General features: G+C 42.1%; 1 protein-coding gene across 4 annotated transcripts; it reads right to left on the minus strand.

Moving 5' to 3' along the window:
• Positions 1-218: 218 nt before the first annotated feature.
• zmp:0000001167 (protein phosphatase 1 regulatory subunit 12A) lies at positions 219-16,511 on the minus strand. 4 transcript variants are annotated; one of them, XM_038705348.1, is made up of 25 exons: positions 16,236-16,511; positions 13,140-13,270; positions 12,776-12,894; positions 11,485-11,641; positions 11,169-11,313; positions 10,996-11,070; positions 10,795-10,874; positions 8,650-8,831; positions 8,410-8,519; positions 8,118-8,312; positions 7,874-7,956; positions 7,686-7,775; positions 7,402-7,503; positions 7,220-7,315; positions 6,034-6,124; positions 5,810-5,932; positions 5,615-5,717; positions 5,398-5,501; positions 5,164-5,223; positions 5,056-5,078; positions 4,888-4,951; positions 4,678-4,782; positions 3,397-3,447; positions 3,131-3,181; positions 219-1,551 (listed from the first exon to the last, which is right to left on the minus strand). In XM_038705348.1, exons 1-25 carry the CDS (start codon positions 16,509-16,511, stop codon positions 1,465-1,467), a joined length of 2,703 nt encoding a protein of 900 aa, XP_038561276.1. In that variant the 3' UTR covers positions 219-1,464. The 4 variants fall into 4 exon arrangements, with proteins under 4 accessions (XP_038561276.1, XP_038561275.1, XP_038561278.1 ...); XM_038705347.1 differs by having other exon boundaries at positions 8,650-8,855; XM_038705350.1 differs by lacking the exon at positions 7,686-7,775 and having other exon boundaries at positions 8,650-8,855.
• Between the last annotated feature and the right edge of the window lie 1,817 nt (positions 16,512-18,328).

Raw genomic sequence — 18,328 nt, forward strand, 5'->3', positions numbered from 1 at the left:
GTAGGCTACAAGAAAACTGTCCGCGGGTCTGATCCAAGAACAGTGAGAGGGAAGCGGCAAAAAAAAAATAGCAACCAGGTGACCACAAATCTCAAAAGGAAGCACTCTGATGACTCCCTCTGTCTTAGAAAACGGGAATCCAGGTGAGATTCAGTGTTGTGGATGGGTCAAGTATTGTGGTGATGGAGGAACAGTGTACATAATAACCAGGCAGTTGCTACAAACGCACTTTTTTTATTAGGGTGCAGACATCCATTCAATATATTAGAAAACCAACATGTGAAGAAAGGCTATATGGAATTTTAATTCAAAGGGGGTATTATTCAAGACTAATATTTATACACATTTAATATACATAACCATGCTCCCTTGCATGAGAGGAATTGACAATGAAAAACTATGAAAATATCTTTATCAATGGTAATAATTAAAACCATCCATAGCATAATAGGCTTTGACAGAACAGCAATTTCTATAATTGTGCAATGACCTTTGACCTTCGGCTATGGGTAACTTCTCCCTCCACTTGCTAAGCGAGAAGGTGCTGCTCTGAAAGAAGTTTTGTCTGTCTGGAGGATGGGCAAAGCCTCGTAGATCTTTTATTGCTTTGCAGAGAGTAAAGTGCTGTGATCGACTGACCTGGTTCTGCGGTCATTGTTTTTTTTTAAGATCATGGAGTGTGTCTGTGGTCACAAAAATAAAAATGTATGTGGGGAAGTGCATAGGTGGAGAGGTAGGTGGGTTCAAAGACTTGCATGTGAAAACAAAACAACCCAACAGAGCTTCAAGGATTTGCCCGTCGTCAGGACGTTGTTGAATGTAAAGACTGAGCCTGAGCCGGATTTCAGAGCTGTTTTTTTTTTAAAGGACTACACCCAAAATCTTTTGCTGCTTGACAAATATTAGATTTGAACTGTGAGTGGGGTTTAAATTTGTGAATGTGTTACGTGAGTGTGTTCACAAAAAAATAAATAAATACAAAGTGGGAGCTTTAAGGGCCAAAGCTGCTCCGTGCGCTCGTGGAATCTGCATCGAGGAAGTGTGTGATGCACGCATAGGAATGTGTGTGCATGTTCGTGTTCCCCTGATGCAGTCGTAGCAGATGTGTTTTGTGTGTTGCACCAGCCGTGGGGCATTCTGGCTGTTGTCAAGTATCCTGTTGTTACTGTGAGAGCCTCTGACCGTAGCCACAGGCCTTCTTGCCATAGGTCTTCCTGTGACAAACGGGCATTAAAGGCACACTAAAGCCACTCCAGCTGTTCACAGAGAGGCATCACAATCCAAGTCAAGCTGTGGTGTTCACGAACGTAGGACATTCTGCTGCTTCTCTCCCCCTCTCTCTCTCTCTCTCTCTCTCTTTGGCACTGGGAGGAATGTGTGGAAGGAGGGAGGGATGGATGGTGGGAGGGAGGGAGGTGTGTGTGTGTGTGTGGGGGGTTCCCTGCTCTTCGTGTCTTTCTCCATCTATTTGGAAAGTTTGCTGATGACACGGATCAGTGCTCCATTTTCATCTTTAAGACGCTGGTTGTCTGCTCTCAGGTCAACCAGAACCTGGTGGTAAAAATGGAGCTCACATTAAAAACAAATTAAAATATAAAATGAGTTTGAATTATTTCATTTTATTGCTTGTTTTCTTATTAGTGGATTATTAGATACTGGATGTTAAGATTATATATTATGGGAAGTTTTTACAGCAGGAAGAGCACAGGTGTTAAATGTTGCTGGCAGTCACGACAGTGTGACTGTTAGCCAGCACGCACAATGCCAGGAACCTGCAACTTAATGCTATTAACTACATCTATTCTTTTTGTCCACTGTGACATGTCAAAATGCTGTCTTTTTTGGGGGGGAGGGAGGGGGGCTGATTTATTCATATCAATGCATAAATGTGTCTAACAAAGCTGTTACCACAAAAGGAAACAGGACTTTGTATAAAATACATTTCAGTGGAAGACAGCGGGGTCATTTTAAGAGGTTGCGTTTTTTTGTAAACCACGAGGACGCTGATCTTTTGCTGCCATACTCGTCACAAAATGATGCAAGAACGTTTATTCTGGCACACACTCATAATTTCTGTTGCTATCCATCCTGCTGCAGAGCCTCAGGAACGGGGAGCTGAACTGATCTGCATATTACCTAGGACTAGTATGATGCAAACAAGTCATGTATAAAACCTTCTGTGGCATACACGAACATGTCAAAAGCCTAACATGAGAAATGCTAAGATAAGTCTGGTGGCAGAGAACTAAAAAGTGGTTTTCAATCACATTTCAAAGAGGTTATTTTATTAAAAATAAATCTCTATAAATCCAAATCATTTTTTTGCATCCTAGAATCAGAGCATGTTAAAAAAACATGCAACAAGAAATATTTTGGCATTCAGGTATATATGCTTATTTGCTTTCAGTGGAAGTGATTTCACTTCTGTTCAGTTTCTTTTCATCTGAATAATTGAATTTAGTTTACTTAAGTATATTTTTGAGGTACTTGGACTCCACTACATTTATTTGACATTAGTTATTAGTTACTTTTCAGTTGAAGACTTTACATTAAAAACATTTCATGAGCTTATAAAATTAAACACACTGTTAAAGATTAAAACAGTGTTCTCCTTTTTGGTTTATGACAAGTGTGGTTGTTTCTTTTTGCGTTTGAATACAATATGTTTAGTTATAAAGGAGTATACATTGCTGTATTGATCTTTTTGCTTAAGTAAAAGATCCAAATACTTTCCCCCACCATTGTTTGCGTTGTTGCTGAGAGTTAGATGAGAAGATCAACACCACTCACTTCTGTCTACTAAATATGAAGCTACAGCCAGCAGCCTGTTAGAGACTGAAGTTACCTTTAGACAGAGCCAGGCTTGCTTTTTCTCTGTTTCCAGTCTTTGTGCTAAGCTAAGTTAACCGGCTACAGGGTAGATCTAACTGTTAGGTTGTAAAATGTAAAATGAAAAACAACCAAATGAATCCATCACATAACAGGGAAAAAATGATCACACCTTCTGAAAAGAGAGGGTGTGTACCTCGACAACACTGCTGGCCTGCACAAGCTACAGCCAAGCTAATCAAGCAGAAGCATGCAAAGTTATCTGTGGCCATGATAAGATTCGTTCTCAATGTCTCCTCACCTTCAGCTCCTCCTCCAGCTCTGCCATTCGCCGCTCCAACATTCTCCGGTCCTGATGCCAGGGAAATGTGAGGGAGAGTGGGGAGCAGAGAGGTGGTGATGTAGAGAAGAAGAAGAAGGACCACAGAAGGTGAGTGAAAACAGGTGAGAAAGTGGTTCAAGTGGGGGGAAGAGAGGAAGGAGCGTCAACAGACAGCAGGGGTGGCAGTAGTGAGGCAATTGAAGCTACAACAACAACGGGTAACATCATCAGCGGGGCTGCATTACCTTTCTCTCCAGGTCCAGCAAGGCTGAACAGTCAGTGAAGCGCTCCTGTCTCTGTTGGACACAACAAATCAACAACATTAACATCATCACCACAACAGTAGGTTTTCATGTTCACTAGAAGGCCTGTGTGCAAAACAACATCATGAATGTCAAAGTTGCAACATCTTGATATGGATGTCCTCTTATCCTACATTTGCCATTTAAAGCAAGGCTGCAACTTTTGCTGAACAACAACCACTGTGTCCACAAGTGACAAGTCCAAGATGGTGGTAAAGAGTACACCGTAGTGTAGCAGTAGCAAGTTATCAAAGCATTATCTGTGTGTTCTGACATTAGTTAACATTAGCTATTCGTCATACCAGACCAAGTAAGGCAGTAAAGGCAAAACCTCTGACTGTATTGAGCCTGTTGTGTTCATTGCTAATTAATATAGCTTTTCATTTGGAAGAAGAAAAAAGTTATTTCTTCTTGCACAAGGTAGTCTCCCTTTAATCTCGCTCAAGTCAGCTGCTTTGAAGACATTATCATATTTGGACGATCTGACTGAGAGTGAGTGGAATTAAAGGACAAGCAGCAAAAAAACAAACAGTGGCTGTGTTGGAAACCAGTCACTGTTCACTACACATTATATAAGTATATAAGTCATTCTGTCCTCTGCCAGCTGTCTAAATCTAAATCTTTGTTAAGGACCATTGATTGTAAACCATTTTTTCTGACGTATGTAAATATATTGTGGGGTAATTTAGCGTATAAATAAGGAATAATAATTCTCACTAGACAACACAAACACGCTGGACATTAAATAGTGATACAGCACATGGTGCAACATGTTTATTTCTTGTTTCACTTATGTGATAAAACCCCTGAAATGTGACGTCTGTAATGTGGTGTAACAGAAGCACCAGTAGAGATGAGTCATTAAGTCAGTGAATTGACTCAGTCATGTCACTTACACAGCAATATCTCATTAACACTAGCCACCAGTTGCAAGTTCCACATTATCGCTTTGATGTCACACAATATTGATTAAACCGATATCCAAATCTTGTCCAAAGAGATTTTGTCATTGTTCATGTTTCCATCTTCAAAAAATAGTATTTGGAATAAATAGAATAATGTGTGGGTTAACAGCATGACAGGTGGTTGCCACCTGAACTGAACACAGGAACAGGATACAATAGCAAATACAGTTACAGAACCTGTCGATTACCGGTCAAACCACTTTAAGATGCTTTCTTTTGCCTTTGCAGAGAACGCAAGAAAGTTTGTCTTAGTAATCACCTGTGTGGCCTTTTCCAGGTCCAACCTGGTCTGACTGACAATCCTCTGGGTGTCCTGCAGCTGAGACTGGAGCTGACTGTTTTCTCTGGAGACCTCCTCGAATAACTGATAGACACACAGACAGACACACACACACACACACGTAAATACCTGGGACGAGCTAGAAAAACTAATTTTATGACCTCAATATCAGTTCTGGCCGCTGCTGACCTTTTTAAAATCCTTGGTCTCTGAGCTTCCTCCCTGGGTACAGTCATTATAGGATGTATCCGACCTAAGAAGACGAGCAGTGCAGAGGTCAGAGATACAGCTATCTAGACTGCGCTGACAGGATGAAGAAAGAGGGAAAATCAAACAGGTCAAAGGCTGAATTCATACCTGGAACTCAAGCGTTGGTCTGTCTGTAAACAGAGAAAACAAGCAAACAAGTTATGGCCAGTGTCTTAGGTTGAAGTCCACTAAGACCACAAATACACACACACATACCTGTGGATCCAGCCCACTGCCTGAGAACTCTTCCTCTCCACTGGGATCATTATCATCACTCTGCCGATGACACAGACAGCACAACATGTTCTTATAAAACATTGAAGTTTTTTCTTTGTTACTGATTTTTATCCAGCTTCCCTTTACATTTAACTACTGCCGAGTTTGTCTTGTCTTCTTGTTAGCATGTTTTGGTATCTATTTCCCAGATAAAACGATATCTGCAGTGTTTACCTCCCCGGTCCTCTGTGCCTTCCTCCTGGCCCGAGCTTGTCTCCTCTCCCTGCGCTCCCTGGCCCATCGCTCTGTCTCACTCTCCCCTGTGCTGGCCTCAACATCTGGAACAAAGCCAGACAGCAAGCAGTCGTATAAGAGCAAATCAAACATTTCAACAAACGCCGCACTGTCAAGCTCTACGTTTTGTTAGAAACAGGGAAGTGGCGATGTGTACCTCTACTGTCAGATGTCTGAGGTCGTGCGGTGCCAGTGGGCTGTGTGAGGCCCAGCAGGTCAGACTTCTGCAGACTGGCAATACGAGACCTCCAGCTCACTTCCTGGAAACACAGTATACCCCGCCATTTGATGTCACATTACATTATATAAGAGCAGCCGACACAGGCCTATAACTCTGATATATGGCTCTCACCCCCTCCTCTACTTTCTTCGCCTTTGCTTCTTTCTCCTTCTCTTCCTCCTCCTTCTTTTCGTTCCCTTTGTTGTCCGTCTTCATTGTCTTCTCTGCCTCCTGCAGATCTGTTAGTGTCACCCCCTTGGTATGAACAGAGGAACCGGTTATGTACCCAACTGACACACAATACTTCAGTTTATAAACCAGAAACTGGTGAACATCTGAGCAGGTGACATTTGTACCTGAGTGGAGCGGCGGGACTGCCGTGCGTGTCGGGAGCGAGCCTTCCTCTGTGCCTCTGCCTCCTCATCCCGCACTGGTGTCAGATATGATCTACACAAGTCATCATATCAGACTTTGCTTATATAGCGCCTTTCATGCAAAACTGCACTACAATGAAATACAACAATACAATAAAAATACAATAATACAGTGTAAACTTAAAATAAGATAGCTTAAGGAATGGCAAGCTAAAAAATTTTATTTTATTTTTTTAAAGGTGGCGAGGATCATAGACACTAAATACCACCCCCCACAGCTCTTTGTCTTCACCAAGGAAACAACTAAAAAGCCAGCGCCAGAGGACCTGAGTGATCTAGAGGGAGCATACATCAAAAGCATGTCTGACAAGTATTCAGGTGCTGGTCCATGGAGTGAACTGTACACCAATAACAAGATCTTAAAATCTATTCTAAAACTGACCAATGAAGGGACTTTAGGACAGGTGAGATGTATGATCTCCTTCTGGTCTTGGTCAGTACACGGGCGCTTGCATTCTGAAAGATCTGTACTGTAGCTTATTTATAGCTTTCGTAAGTAGACCAGAAAAGAGAGCACTGCCGTAATAAAGCCTGTTAGAGATAAAAGCACGAATAAGTCCCTCAGTATATGCCTCGGAGAGAAAGAATTACAATATTTCTGGGGTGATAAAAAGCAGTTTTAGTAAGATTGCTCGTGTGAGATTCAAAAGTCAAATATGGGTTTAGAAGGACACCAGGGACTTTTGTGCTAGGGATTTTACATTAGTGTGCAGTATCCCTCTTTGGACCTTTGCTCTGATAATTAAGACCTCGTCTTATCTTTGTTCAGTTGCAAGAAATTATGTAATATCCACAGGTTGATATGATCAATGCATTGAACCAGCTTATCAATACAGCTGATGTCATTGGGTAAAGAGACGTACAGTTGTGTGTCATCGCTATGAAAATATATCCTGTGTTGATATTTCCCAGTGGCAGCATATTGAGGCTGAATCACATAGGTCCCAGAATGGAGCCTTGAGGGACCCCACATGTTCCTCAAGTGACACACTTTTAGATTCAGTGCCACGCCATCAGGCCCACAATTTCAGCTCTTTGCCATCCGTGCACACACACACACACACACACACACACACACACACACACACACACAAAAGTCTGTACTCACTTGCGTCTCTGCTTGGTCTCCTGCTCGCCTGTAGTTGTGCTCTGAGAGTTGGAGACAGCTGAAAGATCCTTCTTTTCTGTCTGTTCCTGAGGAAGTCTTAGGGAGACAGATAAGAGGTGGCTATCAGATCCTTCAGATATGTGGGGATAATCAATTGGAAAATGAGTCTAAAACTGAAATACCTCTGGGCCAAGACACTATTAAGGCGGCTGAGTCCTGCATAGCTTGTTCCTGTACTAGCTGAGGTCACAGTGGGGTCATCCAGTCTCTTTCCATAAGATGAGCTAAAAAGACAAAGCCCATTGGAAACACAAAGGCTTCTTTCACAGCCACACGCGCACACACACACGTCCACATTAGTATTCACTGCTAGGGGAATGTAATAAGCTGTGACAAAGCAAAAACAAATCACACACAAACAGGAGAGCAAACAAATACAAGACAGGCGGTGAGCAGCATGACTGACCTGTGAAGCAAAGAGGGGGTGGAACTAGTGAGATCATTCCCTGAATGACTATGAAGGCGCCGGGTGTAAGAGGAGCTACGGCTTAGCCAACTGAGAGAGACACAGGGTGACAAGGGGACATATGCAGTGACTCAGAAAAACAAATTCTGGTTTCATACGCACAGAAGCACGTGAGAGCACAGGCCCACCTGTTGGAGTTGTCAGGGCTGCTGTCTGGAATACTGAATAGTCTCCGTGTTGGAATGGGCGGTACCCGAGCAAGCCTCGGCTCCTGAGAACAAGGCGTGAGATCGGATCATTAGTTTTATGTGACTCAGCAAGTGGAAGCTGTGAAAGAATTTTTTATTTGGACGTTAGATTTATATAATCATAACTGGTTTCTCTACATGGGTGTATAAATCCTTGAATCATGTGAGTGCCTGTGGTGCGTACCTTGGTGTCAGCCTCAGAGCTGAGGCGGGGGCTGGAGGCAGAGCGAGTCATTCCCAGGCCAGTGTCTAGAGGTCTGCTGGCGTCCTGGCTGGAGTCGGCTAGTCCAGCTGAGCCCAGAGTCACCGAGCTGCCTGCCTTCCTCAGAGACGTTCTCCAGGAGCCAGGGGCCTCAGTGGCTGGGGGCTTGCTTGGGTCCTGCTCCAGAGCCAGTGAAAGTCAATTATCTGTATAGTTCAGTATTGTTGTCATACAGCTAGAACAGACATCTCAATATAATATCTCTATATTTTACCTTTTTCAAATGGCTTGCAGCAGTACTCGTTGACATGGAGGTAGGAAGCAGGCTGGTGGTGTTGCGTTTGTTGTTCAAGTTGTTTATGATTTCTCGGCTTTTCACTTTCTCTGCAACCGTGCAAAAGGCCAGCAATTAATAAATCACTAGTAAAATAATTTTTAAAAGTCACAAGACTCATTTGATGAAACACGTTAATTTTTTAAAGACAACTTCTCCCTAAGCAGCTGCTTCTCTTACCAGACTCTGCATCGCTCTCAGATTCGCTCTCCTCCTCCGAACTGGAGCTACTGGAGGCCTTCCCCTGGCTCTGAGACTGACCCTGTCCCGTCTGGCCTTCCTCCTCCTCCTCCTCAGCCGGGCTGCTCTGCAGGGCAGGAGACGTGTGCTTCTCGCGCTCATGGAGGCAGATCTTCTCCTTACTGCTCATACGAGAGATAGAAGTCCTGCAGGGTACGGGGCCAAGGTGGGGTGGAACAACAGGTGGCATGCAGGGAGCCGATCAGTGAGGGAAATCATTCCACGTGCAGCCAATTAGAGCGAGCATGCGCAAATCAACACGTCAGTGGGTGGAACAGTGGTTCACTTTCTGTGATGTCATGTGTAGCATTGCTGTCTTATCACTAGATTAAGCTGTCTGTAACTTCAGCCTACTGTACAGCTTTTCACTTAATCACTTATTTGACATTTTTCATGATCGTTCCTCAATATGTAATTCAACCTTTTCACAAACCCACAGGGATAAAATAGCAACAGAGCATCCACATGAATGACAAAACAATGTGAGTCCCAACCACATACTGGATACTACAAAGTATATGTTTTGTACTAATTTCACAGTGACAGTGTACCATTTTTGCTTTTAGTATGAAAAAACTATACTTAGATTGTGCTTAAAGTTCTGAACAAGGGTTGGGCAATAGCCCATCAAAGAATTATGCATTTTGTTAACACAAAGGTAACTTTCACTATCATCTCTGCTTGTATTAAACTGTGGTGGACAACGTTAACTAGAGAGCAAAGTATGTTTACTTCATTTTATAGATTAGCCCAATTCTACGGAAGGCCTAAGCGGCCATTCAAATAAATTTTTACCTCTGTTTTCCTGTGATAAAAGGATAATTATCTCAAGATCATGAACGTTGTTTTCCCATGGTAACGGGATCATTTTCATGATCTCAAGAGAACAAAACAATAGTTTAATACAGGGGTCAGCAGGTACTTCGGCTGAATTTTCTTTTTTATTATCCTCTTCAACTAAGTTGTTATGAAGTGATCATTTCACATGCTCGCAATAAAGCATGTACTGGAGTGTGCGATTCCCAGCAATTGGTCCACATCCATCAACCTCTCACATTTTGGGAAATGTGTGATTGGATTCCCCTGAATGGAAAATGCAGGAATATCCTCTGCCTGGGGATGCTGGGTAAATGAAAATAAGGGTCCATAGATTGATGGACAGTTTCATAAGTCATTTGCTGAAGAGGATAAAAAAATTAAAAACCCACACACACAACCCTTAAGATTGCAATTCATGCACTCTACCAACTGAGCTAACTGGGACAGTGAAAACCAGTCTTAAATTATCCTCAAAAAACTTACTTGCCAACTCCTGTAATGAACAATTGTTTTGTTATCTCGATATCACGAGAAAATCAGCCCATTATCATGGGAAAATAGCATTCGTTATCTCGTGATGTCGTGATAATTATTCTGTTATCATGGGAAAACAGAGTGAAAAGTGTTTGAATGGATGGCCGCTTCCATACAAAACTGATATTACTTATTAGTCTTTTTATTTTCATTTTTCAGATAATTCACTGCATAGATATTGATATAGTGATATAAAATTAAATATATTGTGATGGAGGATTTCATCCATATTGCAAAGAGCGAGCTATTGTTTTATATTATTTAAAATGTTCTTACTTTATTTGTACGTTTTCTTTTATCATTCTCCTTTGTGATAGTAGTAAGCCAGAGTTGTTTTTTTTCTCTCCCTCTCTGCTGTAGTGCCGGACTGTATCCACTAAAACCACACTGAACTTTAGTATGCATGTTGTTTTTTTTAAGTATACCATATATTTTTTATTTGTCCAACATGTACACACACTACAGACTGACAAAACTGTTACAGTGAGTACTCAGTATGAACCTGGGACACAGGATGTCGACTGACTGCTACGTCTATCCAGTGTTATGTCAGTGGATAGAAGTAACGCGGTTCAAAGGAATGCTGGGACTGTTAACATCATACCTGCATGCAAACTACTGGTACTGGGATTACCGGGATCCAGCTGAGGAACAGCGTAGCATGCGCCCACAAACACACACACACAGTACACACACACACACACGCCCGCACAGCAACACACTGGCACTGACCTGCGTGTGCGAGCTGGTACCATGGAGATTTGCGGACTCATCTCAATAACAGGAGTCTGTTTCTTTTTCAAGCTGCGCAACTGAAGAGGAATATAAACACACATAAACACAGAGAACATTCACCGCTGTAACACTATCAATCATATCAGGTTTATCTAACTGAGTGTGATAGTCGTGGAGCTTGTGTGAAGGCAGACTCACAGCATTCTGTTTCTTCTGTAGCTGCTCAAGAGTGTCCGCGAGGCTCTCATCTGCAACATCTAGAGGTGTTTGGCCCTACAAGGACATTCACAGTGCATCATCAGTCTTGGCACAAATAGGGGCTTCAATCACCAGAGTTTATGCCAAGGAGAGGCTGTTTGCCTAACACTCACCACATTGTTGACGGCACCCATATCACACATGTTCTCAGCAAGCAGGGTGCACACCTCCTCCTGCCCCCAGTGAGCTGCTGCATGCAGGGGCGTCCACCCGTCGACGTCCACGCTGTCCACATCAACCCCACACTGTAACAGCACCCTTAACAGAGCAAGGGAGAGGGGAGGGAAACAAAAAAAGAGTAGGAGAAGATAAGGAAGAGTCAGGAGGAGAGGACAAGGCTATGAGTAAAGTCTGTTTGACTTGGTGCAATACCAAATAAGACAAAAGCTAACAAGCTGTCATTGCTCTCGTGTGCGAGCTGATGCTCACTTCAGGACTTCGATGTAGCCTTTGGCAGCGGCGACGTGCAGAGCGGTCGCCTTGGTGTTTGGGTGAGGTGTGAGAGTGCCACCTCCTGCTAGCACCGCCATGGCGTCCTGGAGCATGATCCTCTCCTCCTCCTTTCTAGCCTGGTCCACGTCTATTCCTGCGATGTGCACGTGAACAAACAGTTGTGAAGTGAAAACAAAGACACACGAACGCAAATTTGCTATAGCACATACTGTTAACTGCAGACAAAAGACAAAAGATTAAACTTCATATTCATTTATCATATTTGTCAACTGTGATTTCAGTTGCATGATGGATCCCAACAATGTGCGTCTTTTGACAGTGATACAGATATGAGCCTGGAGCCTGGGCACACTTCAGTACTATGAAGGTCACAGAATATTTGGTACACGATGACTCTGTCCTCATTTCTTTGCCTATTTTAGTGAGCGAGACGTGCACTATAATGTGACCACTTGCACAAAAAGGACAAAAATGCAAAGCAAGTTTAGGGGATTATGCTTTTATGAGAATTATTATTATTTTATTATTATTGTTATTTTTGCTCCAAGTAGCCTAAGCGCTGTATGATTTCCAATTGATTCCATTTGTAGAAAAATTCACTAATGGTAAAGCATTTGAAAACCACTCATTCAACCTAAATGGATTATACAGTAACATAACATCTGCAGCCTCCTTAGAGCGGATACTTAGGACAGACAGCACGTTTACTTGGCACAATTACTTAAAAAACTGAAGGTGTGGTTCCACAATGAAAAGGCTTAAAGTACTGGCATACTGGCAACATTACAACATATTATGTCAGCTAGAATGGCATGTTGTAAGTTGGAAATGCCAGATTTTAGTAAAGTAACTCTGTTCTATAAATAACTATTCATGGAGCTCCAAAACTGACAAAAGCCAGCGACAGGTGAACTGAATGCTTCAAAGAATAATTAAATCAGCCAAATAATTAAAATTCAGAGTAAAAGGAAATATATAACTACAACAATATGAACTTTTACTTTAATTTCCTCTCTGCATTATTCAGCTTTTTAGTATTTTCATAGCGACTAACGATCATTAAAATTTTTCAATGTTCTATTTCTTGAAAAAGTGAAAAATGACAATGACTGCTTGTTTCAGTCAACAAATGGTAACATAACACGGTAACGGTAACATGATAACAATAACATGCCACATATTGTAGTTATCATGTACTTGAGTTTATTATTAAGATCATCATCAACATTGGACTTTAAGTTGAAGTAGAGTGTGTTAATGCCCTCACCTTGTTTTTTGACTTCAGCTTTGAGAAGTCTCTCCATGGCGTCTTCTGTGGCCACGTCCAGAGGAAGCTCTCCTTCACTGTTCACCGCCCCGACATGAGCGCCGTGCTCTAGCAGGTATCTTAGAAAAGAAAAACACAGTCAACATAAAGTGATAGAATACAATTTTACACAGATACAAACATACATACATACACACACACACACTCTTGTTAAATGTGTATTACTTGACATCTCTGTTGTCTTTTAGAATTTTCTACCTCTAAACTGACCAAAATTCAATGTAGGCCTGTACTTTGTAAATACTCAGGACTACTCAAATCATAATGGCAGTGGTGTGACAGTGTGGCGATGGTCAACACTCACTTAGCAATCTGGATGAAGCCGCAGGAGGCTGCAGCATGCAGAGGAGTCCAGCCCTCGTTGTCCCCTCTGTTGACGTCACTCCCACTCTCCACCAGAAACTGCACCATCTCAGCATTTTCATCAATGCAGGCCTACCACAGGACACATTGCCACATGATCAATTGCTATACAAGTGTTTATTGTTTGTCCCCACTACGCACACCGTAGAAAGCAGACAGACAGCACACATCAGTCCAGCTTCAGTACAGTAGGGAAGGTCTTTGGTCCCACTTCGTTTGGGTTTGTTGTGAAAGTCAAAACTGCAGACATTTCCAAAATCTATTAACTCCAACTAAAGCACTGGGGCTAAAACAATGACTACTGTGTCTACTTGTTGTAATGACTTTCTGTTAAGTGGGCTGCTAAAAGCCCTCGAGTACTTTCCAAAACAGTCATTTTGTGGCATGAGTGTAATAGCGAAGCCATTTAGTCGCTTTTTCCCAAGGCGAGATCCAGCTAAAATCCCAATGTGATCCAACACGAGGCCCAAGATGAATCCCATGAGGGCCTCGTGGGATTGTGTTATGATATGTTGCTTTAATTTCAGCTCATTTTTATGAGTGAAAACCTCAGAGGGTAGGATCTGTGTATACCCCAGCTGCGGGTTATTGAGTCATTAAATGAATTCTTAGAACTACTCAAAAAAACTGACAGTGGTGTAGGATTATTTCATCACACATATTTAAATTATTTTCTAGAAATAAGTGTTAGTGCTGAAACAAAACCGAATGAGGCAGATGTCTTCACTAGTAAGTTGATTTATACTAGAAAGAGATTGTAATATCCTTCTAACAGTGGCAGTTTTTTATTTAAAATAAAATAAAATATAGGTTTTATGCTTTAATTATTGACAAGTGTTGAAACATTAGTCTGTTTGAACTATTAAAATATCTGAATTCCTAGAGCCATCCTAGAGCTAATATGAAAAGTATTTTTAGCCAAGATTTAGCACACCAGCAGGTAGCTTTAAAACAGATAGAAACCAGCCTGAATTGCGCGTTAGTAACATAAATATGAATGATTTTTTACTGATATACAGAGCAAGATTCATCTGTACTGGAGTAAGGAAAGGGCCCTTAGAAAATCAAGTCAACCTTTATGTATTCTTATTTTCCCACTTTGTTTCATGTGTTGTCTCACACAGGTGATACTACCCAAACACGGAAACGTGCTTCTATGTCAGATTTCATCACTAGCAGCTGATGAGATAACTTCTGCTCAGGACAAGCCTGCACTCCCTAATGTGGCAGCGTTTCCAGCCACTCACTGTAATCGCAGTTACTCTGCAGGAAGTCACAGCAGCAAGTGTCTGTAGTCTGTAGGCCAGTCTTAAGCCACCCACTGTAAGAGGCTTTGCTTTTGGGCTAAATCAACTAATTACAAAGCTGCTACAAGTCTCCGCCCTCCTTCATAGTTTGAGATAATAATTCAGGTAGTGAAGTGGAAAAAACAGGGGGAAAAACGTGGTCACTTTAAGAACCTGAGATCGGGCTCAAAACAGAAGCAGAACCTTGCAAGTGGAAGGCGTGTTCAGTCCCAGCAGAGGGGGAGCCCTCTGGATAAGTGGGGGGGCTCCGAATTGAATGAATGAACAGAGGGCACTTCTTGCACCCTGAGCCTTATGAGGGTGCACACACGCATACACACACACACACACACACACACACACACACACACACACACACAAAAACAGCCTCCCAGCAGACTCCTTCACTGGGTCATCAAGTGACTCATTGTGGAAATCGCCTTTGACAACAGCAGCTTGTGCTGTTTGAGGAATGTTTTCCATTTCTTCATCAGAAATCCCTAAAGTCCCCACCATGGGGAATTGGCAAAGGGAAGGAGAAGGAGAGACAGAGAGGAGAAGAAGAGTAGGAGGAGAAGGAGGAGGAGGGGGCAGAGGAGAGAGAAAGCATAGCGGAGAAGACAGAACGGCTTTTGGATGCAGATGATGGAAAGTATGGAGTGTGGGCCTATATTTAATTCTGGCTGCCAGGCAACTGATGAGCAACAGGGGAGAAAGGGATGGAGGGCAGGAGAGGGACCACACTGGGTGACGGTCCCACATGTGGATCGAGCCAAAGGTGATCACGTTCACCCCAAAATCCAGGCAGGAACCTGCTCACTTTACTCATCTGAACTAAAAGTTTAAAAGCATCTTTTATGTGACCAGCACCGCCTACATGTCCAAGTTAAATCCACGGGACTGCGAGGAGACAGATATGTGTTTATATGACACGCTGTATCATAAAAGCAAGGAGGAAATACTGCATCACTGAAGGCTTGTGTGACAGTGATGTTGTACAGACTGCTCCTCTGTGTTATGACTGAAGTGGAGGGGAGGGACCTGAAAGGCCAAGTGCTGCGTTAAGACTGGAACATGCTCAGAAGAAGAAGTGCAGCCAATTTGGGACATGCAAAAGTAATAATCCTCAAACTGCAATTTAAAAAAAAATGAAGGTGAAATCACTCTCTTTGATTCTGTCATAGATTAACCTGGTGATGGTCTGAGTTTTCACCAACGGGCTTCCCTTCTGCTTTCCTGAGAACAAATACTAAAGACCTGTTGATCGGATGATAAAAACCCCCTCTGAATTAAATGACCTACTATTTTACTGAGACTCCACCAGGACTGTGTGCCAGTCAGTGCCCATTAGTGTCTATAAATATGATCCCACAGGCTCTGCGGTTACCGATTTTCTTTTACTGCTGCTCACTGCTATCCCTACTGTTTGCTAGAAAAAAAACCCAAAACTTACTAAATACATCAGTGCAGATGGCCCAGCCTACCGACTAACAACATATCTGTGCCTGTCTGCACGGACCAGAAGTGCTGCTGCTGGGACTTTAGAAAACAAATCTAGTTTTAGATAAAGTGATGGGTTAAGTTGAAGCTTCTGTAACGTTAGCTGCGGCAATGTTTAGATTAACTTTTTCCCTCTAACTCCGCGGTAAGATAAATCAACGTCCTCGCAGTGAGGATCATTAACTGAGAAACTGTTGACGGTTAACTCGTAAATTTGTTTACAGCCAGAGAGCAGAAGTTAATCTTCCTACCTGGTGAAGCGCTGTCAATCCGTCTATGTTGGCGTGGTTGATGTCGGCTCCCTGCCGGAGCAGAGCTGCCACCTCTTCCCGGTCTCCGGCGGAGCAGGCGGCCATAAACACGGCTCCTTGGGCGAATCGGACTTTCGCCCGCCGCGTCACGGAACCGCTCAGGGTTTCCCGGGCCTCCGACCCAGTCCGATCCGTCTCCGAGCCCAGCCATCGCTGCAGCTGATCCTGCCGTCGCTGTTTGGCAGCTTCGGACCGGGAATGGTCAGTGGCCGCCATCTTCCCTGCTCTGTCCCGGACAAATTCAGCTCATGGTACGAGGAGAAGCGCAGTGGTTGGGTTGGATTGAGCCTCCCCCGGGTTGCTCCCCCTGGTGGACAGAGAGCGGGAGCGAAACCGTGAACTTCGGTGCGGGCTGTGGCAGTCACGTGCTGCCTTCAAGAGCTACTCGGAAATTTTCTATTTTCTTTTCTTTACAACACTAAACAACAAATAGATATTGCAACTGTCATTTTATCGTAGGCTGGTCTATGACTTACAAGACAATTATTAAAAACTATAACAAAAATAACCCTAATAACGTTAAATGATTAATGATTTAAAAATAAACAACTACTTTTTTCACTACTATTATAGTATACTTCATTTTAGTACATTTTATTTCAGGAGACATGAGCATAATAACAGTTCAGGACCCACAATCTCAATATATTGACATTTTATATAATTACTAATGTGCTTTGTGATTTTGTCTTGTCTTTTGTTCACTGCTGCATAACCAATTGTCCTTTAAGGGACAAATTAAGAGACTGATTGATCCACTGATTGACTATTATGAAGACATAATTTATGATTTAGTGAAAAATCTCCACCAATTAATGATAGATTTAGTGTACCTGGGTGAGAATCACAATCACGTAGTTTGCATTGAATTAATTAAAATACATGTTTTACAAAAAATAACCCTACGGAACACAAATCCCATACTCTCTACTATAGAAACTCCAGATGAGGATTAAACATAGTATAAATAAAATACTATTTGAGCAAACATAGCAATAAGAGTTGCTCCGTAGTACCATTTTCCCGACATCACTTGAAGGCATTGTCACCAATGGATCAACTATAATGGACTTTCGAAATCCAGTCCCACAAATATTTCGTCTTTGTGGCGAACTTGTTTGACAGCAGGACTACTAGAGTTTATCAAGGACTTCCGGTTTAACGTATTTCGCAACAGGTAACAAGTGATTAGTCTGCGTGTGATGAGTTTTGTTGCGAGCAGGATGACTTCTCTGTTGAGGGGATTCCCAACATGCGCCTCTAGTGTTGACAGGACGGTACGTCGACTGTCTGGTCTGCAGTACATCATTTTTGTTATAAAGGCAGCTTGTTACCATCTCATTTATTTTGATTTATTGAGTTACGTCAATTTATTTGTTTGTTTTAGAGAAGACCATGTAATATGAATCACATGTTAAGGGGGTGGAAACGGAGCCTACTGGAGTTTCTTAAAACAGAAAGATTAGTCAAAGTACTTGTTCACAGATTTTGTAGCTATATGCCTTAACATATTAATATAGCTTATCTTAAAGAGCTGTTTTTTAAATTGTAAATGAGCTTAACATGTCCCGATGAGTGAGGTTGAAGCCTACACATCTGCCTATACATCATAAAAAGCTCTTCTTAACATCGAAATGTGAAGTGTTGACATCTCAATACACAAGTAAGACATTCAATAGTAACAGAGATAAACCACACACGTCTCCAATAGGTTTTACTGTAATTACAAAATTCATAATAACTGTTAGTAATTATTACATAAGTTGTGGATTTTATCCCCATAGCTGCTCATTTTATAAAATAAAGGAGGACTTTATGAACATATTACATTAAATAAAATTCACTTTTGGGGCATATAACAGCAAAATTACCCTGAACTTGACTTGCCAATTATCAGATTTCACACTGCTTATCCATTTAGGTAATGTCAAAGTTTTCCAGCAGTACAAAAGAGAGCTGCATTATTATGCATTATTCATTATTAGTTTTAAACTCACAAATCACGAATCCTGTGAGATTTGTCATTTTTGTTT

Source organism: Micropterus salmoides, unplaced genomic scaffold, assembly GCF_014851395.1.
Source record: "Micropterus salmoides isolate LMB-PRFRI ecotype aquatic unplaced genomic scaffold, ASM1485139v1 Ms_hic_scaffold_8, whole genome shotgun sequence".
Lineage (NCBI taxonomy): Eukaryota > Metazoa > Chordata > Actinopteri > Centrarchiformes > Centrarchidae > Micropterus > Micropterus salmoides.